Consider the following 15,411-nt stretch of genomic DNA (forward strand, 5'->3'; position numbering starts at 1 on the left):
TTATCTTACTTAACATGTAGATGCAAACGTTAGAAATTACTTAGAAATGCATTTGCGTAAAATCAATCTTATGGAAGGGAATATCCTTCACACAACTGTATGTAAAACACAACTCCTTAAATATATAGCGACGTAAAACGATCTCTCCACCCCCATTATGTTAAAGTTGTCGATTTAAATAAATAAAGAAGAAAGATGGATAAGAATCGGGCAATAAATAAAATGGATAACAAGGAATTAAAACTTGTTCATCAGGTATATATATCCTTCAAATTCTACTGCGTCTTCAAAATTGTATCAACTATTATTAATATTAATAAAATATTTATTATTTAATGAATATAAACACAAATTTTATAGTTCCTTATAGACCATGATTTTGAAAATACTGCCGATGCATTGATGGTAGAAGCAACAATAAAAGGTTTTAAACATCTTAAGAATGATTTGCAGACCGAAGGCGATATGTACGAAAATTGTTACGAACAATTAATGTTCAGCTATAAAACAGGAGATTGGAAAACGTTTTTCAACGTATAGTAAAAAATATTGATCAAATATATTATATTATATTACATGTAATAAGAAATATAATTTGTTGAAACTTTTTATTTCTAGTTATGGAATTTGATAGTACCTGAAGATGCTAAACAGACAAAAGCTTGTAAAATTTTAATGTTACATATATATGTGTATTTTGCCATGTTACCTAAACACATGTTAATGTTACATTGGTATAAAAAAAAAGGTATTTATAACATTCAATATATGTAAAGAGTAAATATATATATTTTATATTCTTAAAAAATTAAAAATCTTATTTTTTAAATCATTCAGATAAAATACAAGCAGCTGTAAGTGATCTTGTGACATCATCTAATCAACAAGATTCTGAATGTGAAGAAGTAATTTTAATCTGTTTTAACCCTCTAATTTTTGTTTGTAAATTCATGTCATATTTATTCTGCTCTCATTTACTACATTTATCTTTTTGTAAGAACATCAAATATGAGGTTGTTTTTTTTTTGTTTTAATTGCAATATAAATTTTGCACAAAATTTTTAAATGAATAACATAGATAGCTGTACACACAAAGATTCAGCGTGTTTATAGCGACTGATTTAACATTAATAATACACAGAATTTTATGACTGAAATAGAGAAGAACATGAATGATAGTATGGAACGGTTACGTACATTTCTAAATACAACAGGTAAAGAATTAGAAAATGATGCAGAATTAAGACCTTATTTTGCGTTTCCTTTTATGGAAGATCCATATACAGAACCATTTCTTTCTAACATATTTGAAAAAAGTTGGACAGATAAACTGACAAACCACTTACAGCTCTTTCTAAAAAATTACAAACAACAAGTAAGTAAGGTACAAGTTGCTATAAAGATATAATATAAATAAAATATGTTATGAAAATATATGCAATTTTAAGAGTTTTAGCAATACAAAATATATTGATGAAAATTCAGACAAATTTTCGTCAAGTTATACATCCTTATCAGAAGACTCCAAAAAAGATGTGATTGCAAAGAAGGCAATTAAAAACAATAATATACCAATCATACCAAATGATAGAAACATTCCAATGTTTTTGGAAGATGATGAATCTGAAGAGCAACCTATTTTTTATGATAGTATAAAGTATAGTCAAAAATCAAAGTGAGAAATGTTTAATGTTCTTCTGATATAATGACAATCTAAAAATCATCTTCTTTTATCATTTTTTCTTTTTGTAGAAGTATACAGACTGTATCAATGAATTCTTCAGAAGAAGAGATATATTCATCACACTTTACTAAAAGGAATAAAAAATTGATGCAGTGCACTCAAGAGTTAGCAGTAGCAAAATCTCATTTATGCAGTGTTCATTCCAATTATGAAAAGCTAAAAATCAGATTTCATAAACTGCATGCTGATTATCATAAACTGATGAGCATTGCAAGAGTATTAACAAGTGCCTTAGAGGATTCTGTAAAAGGACAAGTAATTGATTTCCAGGCTATGTTAGAGACTTGTATAAGAATCTTTCCAGATTTGTTTAATCAAAATATAAAAGATAGTACACATGTAAGCACTGAGAATTTGATGTATGTATTAACTTTTGTATATTATTATATTATATTTTATTTGTTTATAGTGTTCATCAGAATTGTTATTAGCAAAATCTCGTTCTGATATGAAAACCATTGAGTATTCAAACTCAAACAATATATTTATTCCTCCAAAACTATTGAATTTCAAAAAAATCAAATTACATTTAATTAATGGAAGCATTAAAACAAAACTATTTCTTTTGCAAGCATTGCGAAGGGTAAGACAAATTTTAATATCTATTTAACATAAATAAATAAACATTTTTTTCCAGAAAATAACATTTAGTCAACCTGGAGAAAGAGATGAGACGGTGCATGAATATATAAGTAAAGACTTGTTAGGACTTCACAGTCAAATTGCTAGTTATAGAGGCAAATCTATCTTGCCATATCTATTAACTCCACAAAACATTATCATACCACATCCTTTACAACAATCAGTCACGAGATTATTGAATGCGTTGGCATCATTTAGATGTGGAAGAGACTATTTATCATTCGATTCTACTGTTGTTGATACGGTATTGTGACACTAACAAAACTGTAAATATCGAAGATTTAGAAAAGATTATAGAATTAATAAGATAAGCATTTTAGGTATTCAAGTGCATGAATAGTATTTCTGATAATAATATAGATACATTGACTTGCAATATGATGATTGCAATGTTACAAAAATTATCTTTACGTAAACAACAAAGGATTTATATGATAGAAAATGGATTAATGGAATGGTTGATCCATCATCTACATGATCAATATCGTGTTATGGATTCTTATCGATTGGAATATGCTACGGCTCTTTTAATGAATTTATCGTTGCATCAAACAGCTCAAAGAAGGGTGTCAACAATGGCGCCTTTACTTATGTCAACATTAATTGATTTACTCTTAATGGATCATGAATCGGTATAATATATGTGTCGTATTTCTAAAATTACGAATTATGATACACATTATGTATATACATATATATATGTATTTATGATGTATATTTAAACCAGGCATTACCATATATTAATGGAGCCTTAAATAATTTCTTGACTAATCACGTATTTAACGAGGAAGCAAAACGAATTAAATTCTCTTCTATAATAGAACAATACAGTAAATATAAAACTGGCGAGATAAGGTAACATATTTTTTTATGAGTTATAAGTTAGATTATATGAAATAAAATATTTAAATAAGATGGGAAAAACAGGAAGCACTTGGATCATATCCTAAAGATACATAGAGGTGAAATTACTATTAAAACGGAAGACGAGGAAATGGCAGATAATGATAATGTGGGTAATGATTTATAAAACGTCTTATACTTTGCTGAAAAAAAGAAAAATTTTCAGGAGGAATTTGATGTATTGGAAAGTCAATTGGACGAAAATGATCCGGTAAAGAACAATTACGGAGAATTGTGTGGAGAATCATTATTAGAGTCATGTTATACAATTTTACCAAAGGCAATTCAAGAAAAGGAAACAATATCCGACGAATTATCATTTCCGCAATTTAAAACAGAAGCAATAGATTCTGCTATGCAGAATGATCAAATTAAAAATTTATCTTCTGAACACGAATCAATACAACATGAAGAAATTTTACCAAGGTATTGTTATAGCATGTCGACCTTAATTTCGTTAATATGCGAAACTAATAAAATTAAATAAAAAGATAATTTTACTGATAAAGTAAAAATATATACTTCTATGAAAATTATAAACTTCTTTTATACATTTCAAGAAAATTGGTAAATAGCAAGCCTAACGTGAAAACTAAAACTAATATTGTAATACTACAAAATTCTATTAAAAAGACAATCTCGTATCCAAAACCACAGCCACGTGTAGTCGAATTAAAATCTTCTTCGACAAAGGTATTTAACGAGAAATTAACTATCAAATTAAAATTTAAAATTTATATTTATAACGTTTTTAAGGATCGGCAAATTTTTAAAGTGCAAGTGGCGAACGAAAGATGGAACTCGAAGAATGATAAGACTTCCGTAAAAGAAATTCATAATGAAAGTGCTATGTATCTTTATGAAAATCATACTTCGAAGTTTGTTATATTTTTTTAGGATAAAGATATAATATAAGGAGATGTTTAATTGAACTTTTTTACAGGGAAAGCAGCAAAACGACACTAGCATCCTCGATGCTCCTAGGAATCGGAAGTGAAGCTGAATCAACAGGTAAGAATTTTATTTAAAATAATCTTTCGATCGATTTCACTTTATTGAAAAAAATTAGGAAAAGAATATTTAATGCGTAAAAACCATTTATAAATTTCTAAACGTCCACTGATTTTACCATGTTTGACAAGGTTTACTGTAAGCACTATCTAGTGAAAGCTTTGTAACTTTCTCTTAAACATGTGTACTTGATCATGATTTCGAAAAAATTGGAGCGACCATATGAAAGGAATAAAATCTAAGATGAATCATATCATCGAACGTATTCTATAAAATAATGTAAAAATAAAACTTATAATTTTATTATCGCTTTTATATTTTTTCAGTAATGGAGAAACTCAGCAGCATAGCGTCATTGTGAGTCGAAATTCTAATGTGATACAAACGCACTGTATGATTTTAAATTTAATTATGCACCATTGTAAATTTTTATATTAAAATTTTAACTTTTTTATACGCCACAAATTATTGAATAAATTTCATATTTTATTTACTGTTATCAAGCTTTTTCTTTAGAAAATATCGATTATCATACGAAATTGAAACTTTCTTTATAGGAATACCGAAGATAGCAATAGGATTGCCAACGATAAGGTTTCATGGACACAAGAGACAAAATCCGATACAGAGGAAGCATTTTTAGCTAAGCCAAAGCTTCCACGAACTCCGCCGTAATTAAAACCAGATCTCAAGAATATAATAAAAAGGGATGAATATTATACTCCCATCATTTATACAATAATTTTATTTTAAACAACAAACATAAACAGTATTTAATTAAAATTAAATATTTCATATAATAAATATGTACAAAACATAACATAACATACTTCCCTCACGCTTGTCTAACGTATCAATAATAACCGGGATATGGACTAACATGTCCTGGTATATAGCTGTTGCTCCGATATCTTCTCAGTGGTGGACTATCTGCATAACTGTTACCACTAGAACTACTATGTAAGCCAGACATCGATGAATAACCAATCGGTGAACTGCTATGATATGAATTCATGAAGCTGGGTTTACTCTTATAACTTCCAATAATCTTATTAAGGTACGAAGGTCCGCCAAGATAAGATTGGCTAACATAACTGCTCGGTCTACCTTCTTTAATCGCGGTCAGTTTTCCATTGCCTTTACCATAACTACTGAGCAAGTAATCAACGTCTTGCTCCTTCGAAAGGTAGTTCAAACCTGCACTGGAGGTATAATCACCCAAATGCTTATTATACTTGCCGAATTTTCCTGATCCATAAGCACCAGCGCTTCCTCGAACGTTGCCGAAAGGACTGCTTTGGCCAGAGTTGGCCAAAAACATAGAAGAAGCATAATCACGACCCACATTCCCGTGATTTCCTCGCACGTAGCGAGTATCAGGATTCATGGAGTAGATGTCGGTCATGAACTTGTTACTTCCTCCAAAAGTATTTTCTTTATGCTTTCCGTACGAATAATCGGTACTAGGGCTGTTGAAGAGATTAGAAACTTCTCTGTTGAAAGCTGGGTCAGCACTGTCTATGAATCCTGTATTTTGAGATGTGTGACTCCTAAAAGAATCTCCAGAATAATCTCCTCTGAAAGAAGAAGCTTCTGAAGTCTCTGGATAGCTTCCTGTGCTAGTAGCACCGGATATATTATCGGAAAATCTCATATAAGAAGGATTCTTGTGCTTGTTAGCGGAGAATTGATTGAAATCCGATCCAGCTTGATCGCTGCCTTGCGTGTAAGCCTCGAAAGTCGAATCAGCATTGTTGTTATTATTATAACTATCAAAACTGGATTGTGCAGCGTTGTTAGGGAAATAAGAGCTCGACGCAAGATTATCGTGAGTGGCAGCAGTAGTATAAGTAGTAGAGAAACCAGTATTATGGGAACTGGGTGAAAATCCGTTGTAAGAGCTGCTCCTTAAACTTTCATCGAGGTTTCCTTGGCTCCTGCTGTTGGTCAACGAGTGTCCAGTATTTCCTCCACCGTAAAAGTCCATGTTTTCTCTATGACCTTCTTTCCCAGGTATGTAGGCACCGTTGATAATATTGCTGTTATACTCGAATCCATTGTTCTCCCCGTTGATAGAATAGCCTGTGACAAATTTGTGAAATAAAATGAAAAAATTACTTAAAAAATTTTATATTAAAAAGAATTTTAGCAAAATTGTAATAACAGTTAAAAAAGAAGAACAATATTACTTCGGATATTTTAATTGCCATATTTAAAATATTAACATTTAAATAATTCAAATATAATTGGAATATTATTTGTTACTAATAGTCTGCTAATATAAAAAATGTATTACAGTCACATGAAAATTTATTCGAAAGAACGTCGTATTTTAAAAGGCATAAGAAATACGTACTGTTAACCGATGCCGGTGGTTCCGCGTGGGTCAGCAGGATGCAACCGAGGACTACTGCACTCTAAAAGTGGAACAATTTCACCATAAATGAATACTCATCCTCCAACAATCTTCTATTTAAAGTATAAACACTAACAAACATCTCTACCAATAAATAGTTATATATACGATTACAAAGTTAATCCAAAAAGTTAATCAACCATTTCACCTGTTATAGAAATTTAAATTTTGAACAGGACTCAGAGGAGTAATATTACGATTTCGATTATGACATTAAAAATTTTATTGAATTACATTCAAAATGAAATTTCACGATTTCACAGATATTGTTTTACAACTTATTCAGTACTCACGAGCGAAATGAAATTCGCCATGACAAAAGAAGAGAAGAAGTCCAAAAAGGTTTCAACTACGTTAACTGGCGACTGAATCTCTTAGGACAAATTGAAACTACACACATACTGACACGCGAATCGATTCCTTACCGTTTTATACTCCTAGGAATCCCTCCTCGTTCACAAAAAGGTAAAAGCGATCTTGATGTGCACATACTGATAGGACATTGGTTGGTATCCGACCATACAGAGCAGGGAGAAAGAGTCAACCTGATTTAACTCTTCACTTTTACGGGGAAAGCAATGGGTCAGCCCGCGCGCAACTAACTATTCAGTGAACTATGAGGAGCATGACCTACCTAACGTAATTAGACTTTTTAATACATATAGAAAAGTCTCCCTTTCCCCAAACATCAGCTTGGTTACTCAAAATATAGTAATGGCTCTGGCTCTTTTTACAAGGTATATCATTGGGATGGGTCTTAGTAATTATAGATTATATGTGAATGTATGCAGAAAGAGAGAGATACAGTAAGTTAAAATAGATTAGTTTTAGATTTGCTGTATGTATCTATCTTTTTACTTCTCGCTCTTAAATATTTATGTTTTTAAGCATTCTTCTGAACGAATTCGTTTTTAAGAGTGAATTTTATTATAATTATTGATATTAATCATCTTCAAAATACAGTAAGATAGAATAACTTTATATTTCATATCTGCTTTTAATTAAGTTTTTGCTTTCAAGTATTTCTTTAAACCAAAGTTCTTTCAGAAGTGAATTTTATTACAATTATTGATATTAATCATTTTTAATGTGTTATAATAATATGTAATTTTCCTAGAAATGAAAAAACAAGATCTTCATCTTAATATCTCTTCCATAGAGTACAAAAAGGTAAAAATTTACTAAAAAACCTTCTCTATGTATAAGTGATCACATAAAGAGCAGAATTTAATCAGATATACTATTAATAGATTGTTTAGTTCGAATGTAACTATAGTTTTCGTGTCTTCTCAACAATCAGCTTAATCGACAGGCTTCGACGCAGCCAGTGAATTGCGAGCTTTCGTAAAAATGTAGCCCCGATTTCTATGCATTATCATTGCCAAGGTTAACAGATATTTGTTACGGTAGATGGATAACTTTCTTACAGTGAGAAACGAAACCGCGTTACGTCTTCTTTTGAATTACAAATATCATAATTTCCACTACAATGTTACTCATTACAGGTCCAATTACCACGTAAAATGTGTACTATTTATCCTGTAACTGTTTTTTCGGAATTTTGAATTCGGCGCTCTCATATTAGCTATTCAATATTATCCTATTATTAATTATGATTTAATTAAATTTACATATTTGAATTAATATTTAGTTATGGATTATAATCTAAATATAATATTATAATTATTCTTTTCGTAAACATACCGAGATATAAATAAGATAGTGCTTAGTAAATAGATTGCGGATATTTATTTTATAAATATCCAAAGTATAATAATTTCTATAACATTTGTTAAATGAAACAATTTTCTACCGAAGCTTTAATGTTGCAATTATGTCCCATAGTCTATTAATAAATAACAATATGATTTCGGCGCTATTTGCGGCTAGGGGGTTAACGAACATAGATCAAGTTGAATAACGATTACATAGAGTTATTGGTAAGTAGTCAAGTTGTTCACACGCAATGTTTATGGGAGCAAGATGGAAGAGGATTTACTGAAAAACGGACGTGCCTGTATTTCAAAACATAGTCATAGGTAATGATGCTCAGGAATACCTATCTTTCTCCAGGCATCAAATTCGTAAACATCAGAAAGAACGCTTTGCTCGGTTTACATCCGCATAAAACGCACGAGTATCTTGAATACCAATCGCCTTTCGTACGAAAGAAAGTTTCATGAAGTTCCCTTCAAAGATCATAGTAAGTCCAATTCGATAATATCAATCTGTGATCGTATTTTATTTAAACAACATTATTATAATACAACAGTTAACCTCAATATTGATATTTGATCACAAAAAGTGCGTAAATTAATATTTAGATGCTTTAAGGAAAAAATTAATATAATTGTACGATTTTCTTAATCAAGTGTATGCAAGTAAAATGGTTCAGGTGTTAAAATTGCAGATAAATAGAAAACAAGTCACGTTAAGGAAAGGAAACGACATAGATCATTTAGATCCCACTCTAATAGGCAATAGGAGATTGATCCTCTCACTACATCAATTATTATGCAAACATGCTTCGACAGACGCACTTTCTACCATGCGTGAATAATTTACATCAATTAGCAAACATTATACAGTAGCAGTTGATAGTAAAATGTTGAAAACAATTGGAAACGATAAAAGCTACATTTAATTCCGTTACGCCTTTCCAATTTTCATGGTCCAACTTCACTCCTATTTCGATGAACAAAAAGATTTTTAATACTTTTAAGGAAAACTTCTGCATAAAATTGAACTCTTGCATAATTTCCTTAATCTTCAATCTGAAAAGTTTATTAATGGGGCTCCATGATATACATAAAAATAAGACTGGACTTTGAAATATAATTTTTTAATTTAAATTTCCCGCGGGTTAAGCAGGAAATTGTTTAGCAGTGGCAAAACATAGCCGAGTCAAAAATAATCCAAAGTATCTAGCAGAATTCAAATTGATAAAATAAAAAAAGGATACATTTCGATTTTTGTATTTTGTTATGTAATTTGATATGTGCGATCTTTTTGTAGACCTTGCGTGCAATATCTGTTTCCGGATGCTTTAGAAATGTATTCCAACGTTTCACCAATATTTATAACTGCGTTCATTAAGATCTGATGACGCACTAACATAATATAAAGAGAAATGTGTTTTTTTAATAAACTATACATCGCAGTATAGTATTTAATCATCTAAGTAAGAACCTTCTTTGAGATTAAAATAGCTATTCCTTTTTAAGGTAAGAAATTCAAAGTACTTTTCTTATTAATATTTAATCGCACATCATTAAAATCTTTTATTCTATCGTTTCAGAGTTGTTTTAATACCGAATGTCAAAAAAGGAAAATTTCTGATAAAAATTGAAGATCGTGACACAAAGTTATGAGACAGCATATGTAGATCGCAATGGGACGATCGCATGCTGCGTTCTGACATGAAAACCGGAATGACACTGCTACATCCTTGTCATTATCTTTTGCAATGCTTTCTACTTTCTGCACACGCGTTTACAAGTGTATTCATTTGAAACGTACATTGACCATGTGCGTCGGTCAGCTGAATTCCAACATATTAACGACAATGACCTAGGATACTTTATCCCTGTTCATAAATCACAAATAATCAAACACGTTGATCCAGTCGCCACAAATAATTACAGTTGATATATTTATTTCATTTCTTCACTTTTTTTTGCATAGGAAATCTATATTTAAAATGACAGAAATAGATTTCAAAAACGATATTCTTTGATGCAATAGCATCCTCTGTTTTAGTAAATTACTTTTCTTTATTGAAATTAAATTGTAATTGTAACACGTAAGCGGCCTGTTGACACAGTTTTCTATTCGCCGCGAAAAAGGTATCTCCAGATCAGAGTATAAATTGTCCATTTCTAAGAGGCCATCAAATGACCGTGAAACGGTAAAAGTCGTACACGCGTAACAACGCGAGACATTAGTACAATACGAAGAAAGTAAAATGAAAATGGAAAGTGGACGGTAAACTAATTCCAAGCGGACGCTTCTTTGATGTCGTTGCATATATGTAGAACATTCTGCCTTTTATAAGCCGCACGAAACACATGTGTGTCGTATTGCATATTTATTATACGTATATTCTCGAGCAGTAAATCTGAACTAAACATCGAGCAAAATCGAACCATCTTCGTAGAAAACACAAATTTTATCTTTTTATCGAAAAACGTTTCATGAATTTAAAATGCAAGAAATAGAAAATTTTATAATTTACATCATCATATTTTTAGTTATATTTAGTAATAAAAATAAATCAAATTTCATAAATAATTTAGTTATGTAATATTTTTCTTCAATTAGAAAATAGGAAGATTTTCTCGTTAATTGTGAAGATAAGATTAAAGTAGAAAGAATATAAATAAGTTATGATAAGGTATGAACATGTGCGCTACACTTTCGAACTCAGAAATATTTGTGGTGCGAAAGTTGCAAAGATATGTAGTAATACCGGTTGCGACTCAGCTTCACGCATCTTCGCATGCTTGGCATATTCTGAATATGATGACAAGATTCTGTGCAAGGACCTATTCTAGTTACTTTATCATAGTATTATAACCCTACACTTTGTTGTTAGAAAATTATTCATTTTATAAGTCACAAATCATAATATGAATTTAACATAGAGAAGTAAATTAAAAACTGCACGAGATAATATTCGTAATTTCAAAATTTAATGAAAAAATTATTACCTCGTAATATTCATAATATTCGTAATATTACGAGGTAATAATTTATTACATTTTGTTAATTTTTCCAATTGAAAAATATATTATTATATCGAATACAATATAATCAATAAGAGTAAATAAATTGTTGTAATGAACTACTAAATGAAATACTAAAGTAATACTAAACTAATCATGATGAAAATTTCGTTCTCTCTTTTTCCCGCTATCAAAATTGAATCTATGCCAATAAAAATTGTTCTATATGCCGCGCATGCGCTCAGTATCCTGGGAAAATGCCAATTAAAGAGAAGTTCGATCCTATGCAACGCATCTATACATAGTATCTTACTTATGTAGATAACTTTGATTGCAATGTGACAAATTGCAATCTTTGCGATGAGATTATACAGAAAACATAACCATCACCATCAATTGGGAGAATCCAAATTCGACCGTATATTTCTACCTTGCTATCGTTAACTGTAATTGTTTTGTCAATTGCGTTATCAGCCGATAATAAAAAGTTGTTTTAAAGTCGAACCAACAACCATGACTTTTAGTGAGTACACGTATTAGCAAGATCAGAAATGTCAGCACGTAAATTTGGTATAACATACTTTTTTATTACAAAATATTTAAGCACAATAGATTAAATAGTAGATATAATAATTTTTATTAATATTGAAACATCACAATTTTTTGGGGAAATTATTGCTTTATATATTCGTTTACAGTAGTTATAGAACTATTTGCTTTTTTGTATACTATAACATTTATTTTATAAACTGATAAATTAAATAATATAAAATCGCACAAATAATTGAACAATGTGTAAGTTACATCAACTTTATGTGAAATATATACACATCTACAATATATGTATAAATATATAAATTTTATTTAACGTACTATTATCCGAAATTTTTACAATTCTAAATTTTATCATTAATTATTTTATTGTCTACTATGTGAAAAACTATGCATTAAATAAACCAATTTTATATTTCTACTAACTGGAATATAAATGTTTTAGTATACAAAAAACAATCGGTTTACAATCATTTACTATCATAAATAAATACATAGAGCAACAATTCCTCAAACATTGTTATATCTACATATTAATATGAGTCATTGTATAAATTGCATAAAAAAATTGTGCTTCTTTTGTTACTACAAAATGATATAATAATATTTTAAACAATATGGTCCAAATATATTAAAAAATTAATATTTTTCCAGTTAGGATTATTACACCTGATAGCATAGAATATCGTTATTTTCCCATCACAAAATCTCGCCTCAGGCTGAGTATGCAAGCTGCTCACGATGCAAGAATTTCCTTACGTACACATTTGGGTGGAGACTCAAATGTGTATGAGGTATGTCTATATCTTGCTAAAAATAAATATTATATTTACCAAACACTTGCACATAACATAAATATAAATATATTCTATATTGATAGATTATTATTGGAGGATGGAGAAACACAATGTCAGCCATAAAAAGGAATAACCAAGAACAAGATGTGGCAGAAGCAGAAACAAGAAATATATTAAATGCTCAGTATATGTTCAATATTTGGATTCAGTAAGAAACTAAAACTACTCTTATATAAAAATATCACTTTAATAAAACCCGAAAGGAAACAACAATTTAATTCTTAGATGGTGTTGTGATGGAACTTTAAAGATTGGTCGTCAAAATGGTGATGTTTTTCTAGCATACAAAGACAGAAATCCGTTTGTTATAAATTATATAGGGGTTAGCACAGCATGGGGTGCAACTGGTGAATTTTTGATAGAAGGTATCTCTTACAAATTAATCAAATAACATTTCAAATTAATAAATATGTTATTAAACATTACTATTATTAAACATTATTAGACAATTCTATATATCTATTTTAGAATCACCGTGTACATCTCTAGTTGTTAGGCAACAATTGGTAGACACTTGCTACTGTTGGATAGATTATAACGAGTCAGATGGTCTTCCACAAAACGCTGTAATAGCCTCAGAAGATGGTTTGTATATAGGCCGCGTTCATCACAGAGATTCGATCACACCTGGTGGTATCAGAAATAATGTATGTACAATACCATGGGGTGGAGCCTCTCACGATAAAAAAGATTTTCAAATATTATGCGGCAAAGATGTGAATTGGGTAAAATCATGGGAAGGAAGTGTTCCTTTGTACGCTCTTCCTGCCGGTGAAACCGAAGACGGCCACGCTCTTTTTATAGGCAGAGTGTTACACGAAGGTGTATATCACATAGGAAAAATACAGCCGAATCATCAAATATGTTATATAGGCGTACACGGCCATGAAGAACGTTACATAGATTATGAAACTTTAGTCGTTTGTGATTATTATGCTGTGGAATATGTTGGTAGATAAAATTCTTCTTGTGGAAAATATTTATTTTTCATACGAGATACAAATTATTTTTTTATGTCATAAATATTTATATGGTTGTAACTCTAATTTAATAGAGATAATATATAAATTTAAATGAGAATTATAAATAGTATTATGATGGTATTAGAGAATGATGAAACATTTACTCAGAAATCTAATGGAATATAGTTTCATATTCATTAATTTATTGTAAGCTTTCATTGAATGATTCCATTAAAATTTTATAAGCAATATAACATTGAAAGGAAACAAGAGATAAATTTATTTAATATGTGTACTTCTAACTCCCACACTTTAGTGGTTGAGTCATCTTAAACCCAGATACTTTTCAAATAATGGAGAAGCAAATTAATTGATCTTCATAATTTTGAAAATTATAGATCAATTTTTCATGAGCATATACTAAATGCCATAAGGAGGACTGGGAAAGAAATTACAAAAATAGTGTAACAAAATTAGAAAAAAGATCCCAAAAGCGTTCTATATGTATATATATTGAAGATGATAATAAATATTATCATAATTGAAATAAGTGTAAATACTATATAGTAGATGTGCTGACACAAATACACAATAAACATTACTTATTTATAATTCTGAAATTTATTCCATTTTTTATTATTGAGAACCAAAAATTAGATAAATTTGGGTCCATTGGTATGATTAATACTATTATCTTATCAACTGAATAAGTATGTAATATATTATTGTAACAAACAAAAAATAATGTTTAAAATCATCATCACCATTTATTTATTCTTTTTTTATTTATGATTATAATTTATTATTATTAAAAAATTAATATATAATTGTAACATCATGAAGATAATTATTGTTTCTTGAGCTCATAAATATATTGTATGGAATCCATACAATCTTCCTAAGCGCTTAATTGCTCTTCATCTACAGTATTCATCAAGCTTTGCTGCTCTCTGGATTTTGGATCATTAATAACATTATGATGCATGTATATATTTATATTAACAATAACGCTAATTGGAAATAAAGTAGTATTTTGGATTATTCTTAAAGTATTCATAAAAGGACTTTCTCCATAGAATAATACATTTCTTAAACCTCGGATACTGTATGAATGAGTGATAGCACAAGCATTTTTTGAAATACGTGCAACACTTTGCAATATTTTTGTACCATATTGAACACTGTTGTGAGTATTTCTTCCAATAGTTCCAATAGCACCAGTAAAGTTGATGGATCTCAAGAAAGCGGATCCATTTTTCAAATAAGAGTTACGTAGACTGTCAGACATATTGTGATTTCTTTATTTTTTACTTATTTTACAGAATATTATACAGAAGAGATAATATACAGAACTACTGCTTAATCGAGTGACACATAGCATGATAATTGTCAGAATTATGATAAGAAACTCGATATCCCCGGGAATTACCGGACTTAAATTACAGTATGTGCAAATTTCTAGATATATTTCTATATATTGAAATTTTTATGCACAATATAGTATATATAGTATAGAAAATTTGAAAATAGAAAAATGCAGGGAATATACAAAAATATATGAAATACTCAAAGTACAGTATTCTTTATAATATTAGTGAGT

The 15,411-nt window shown here is 29.6% G+C and overlaps 3 protein-coding genes across 9 annotated transcripts; 2 read left to right on the forward strand and 1 right to left on the reverse strand.

The window, feature by feature from the left end:
* The first annotated feature begins 113 nt into the window (after positions 1–113).
* On the forward strand, positions 114–5,100 carry LOC100648559 (lisH domain-containing protein ARMC9). Of its 6 annotated transcripts, XM_048408066.1 has the most exons (18): positions 114–255; positions 361–534; positions 619–748; positions 838–905; positions 1,142–1,375; positions 1,449–1,675; positions 1,753–2,083; positions 2,154–2,327; positions 2,382–2,630; positions 2,707–3,018; positions 3,114–3,241; positions 3,314–3,398; positions 3,456–3,715; positions 3,850–3,982; positions 4,046–4,167; positions 4,233–4,300; positions 4,627–4,657; positions 4,858–5,100. In XM_048408066.1, exons 1-18 carry the CDS (start codon positions 196–198, stop codon positions 4,973–4,975), a joined length of 2,904 nt encoding a protein of 967 aa, XP_048264023.1. In that variant the 5' UTR covers positions 114–195; the 3' UTR covers positions 4,976–5,100. The 6 variants fall into 6 exon arrangements, with proteins under 6 accessions (XP_048264023.1, XP_048264022.1, XP_048264027.1 ...); XM_048408065.1 differs by having other exon boundaries at positions 3,850–4,167; XM_048408067.1 differs by having other exon boundaries at positions 116–255; positions 371–534; positions 3,850–4,167.
* On the reverse strand, positions 5,031–7,139 carry LOC105666010 (putative uncharacterized protein DDB_G0282133). Its single transcript, XM_020864103.2, has 3 exons — positions 7,010–7,139; positions 6,657–6,717; positions 5,031–6,382 (listed from the first exon to the last, which is right to left on the reverse strand). The coding sequence occupies exons 1-3, from the start codon at positions 7,028–7,030 to the stop codon at positions 5,154–5,156; spliced, it is 1,311 nt and encodes a 436-aa protein (XP_020719762.2). The 5' UTR covers positions 7,031–7,139; the 3' UTR covers positions 5,031–5,153.
* A 4,448-nt stretch (positions 7,140–11,587) lies between these two features.
* On the forward strand, positions 11,588–14,431 carry LOC100651643. 2 transcript variants are annotated; one of them, XM_003397144.4, is made up of 5 exons: positions 11,588–12,010; positions 12,647–12,786; positions 12,873–12,997; positions 13,075–13,214; positions 13,318–14,431. In XM_003397144.4, the coding sequence occupies exons 1-5, from the start codon at positions 11,992–11,994 to the stop codon at positions 13,806–13,808; spliced, it is 915 nt and encodes a 304-aa protein (XP_003397192.1). In that variant the 5' UTR covers positions 11,588–11,991; the 3' UTR covers positions 13,809–14,431. The 2 variants fall into 2 exon arrangements, with proteins under 2 accessions (XP_003397192.1, XP_012166528.1); XM_012311138.3 differs by having other exon boundaries at positions 11,592–11,963.
* The last annotated feature ends 980 nt before the right edge of the window (positions 14,432–15,411 follow it).

The sequence above is a fragment of the Bombus terrestris genome, chromosome 8 (genome assembly GCF_910591885.1).
Source record: "Bombus terrestris chromosome 8, iyBomTerr1.2, whole genome shotgun sequence".
NCBI classification, from domain to species: domain Eukaryota; kingdom Metazoa; phylum Arthropoda; class Insecta; order Hymenoptera; family Apidae; genus Bombus; species Bombus terrestris.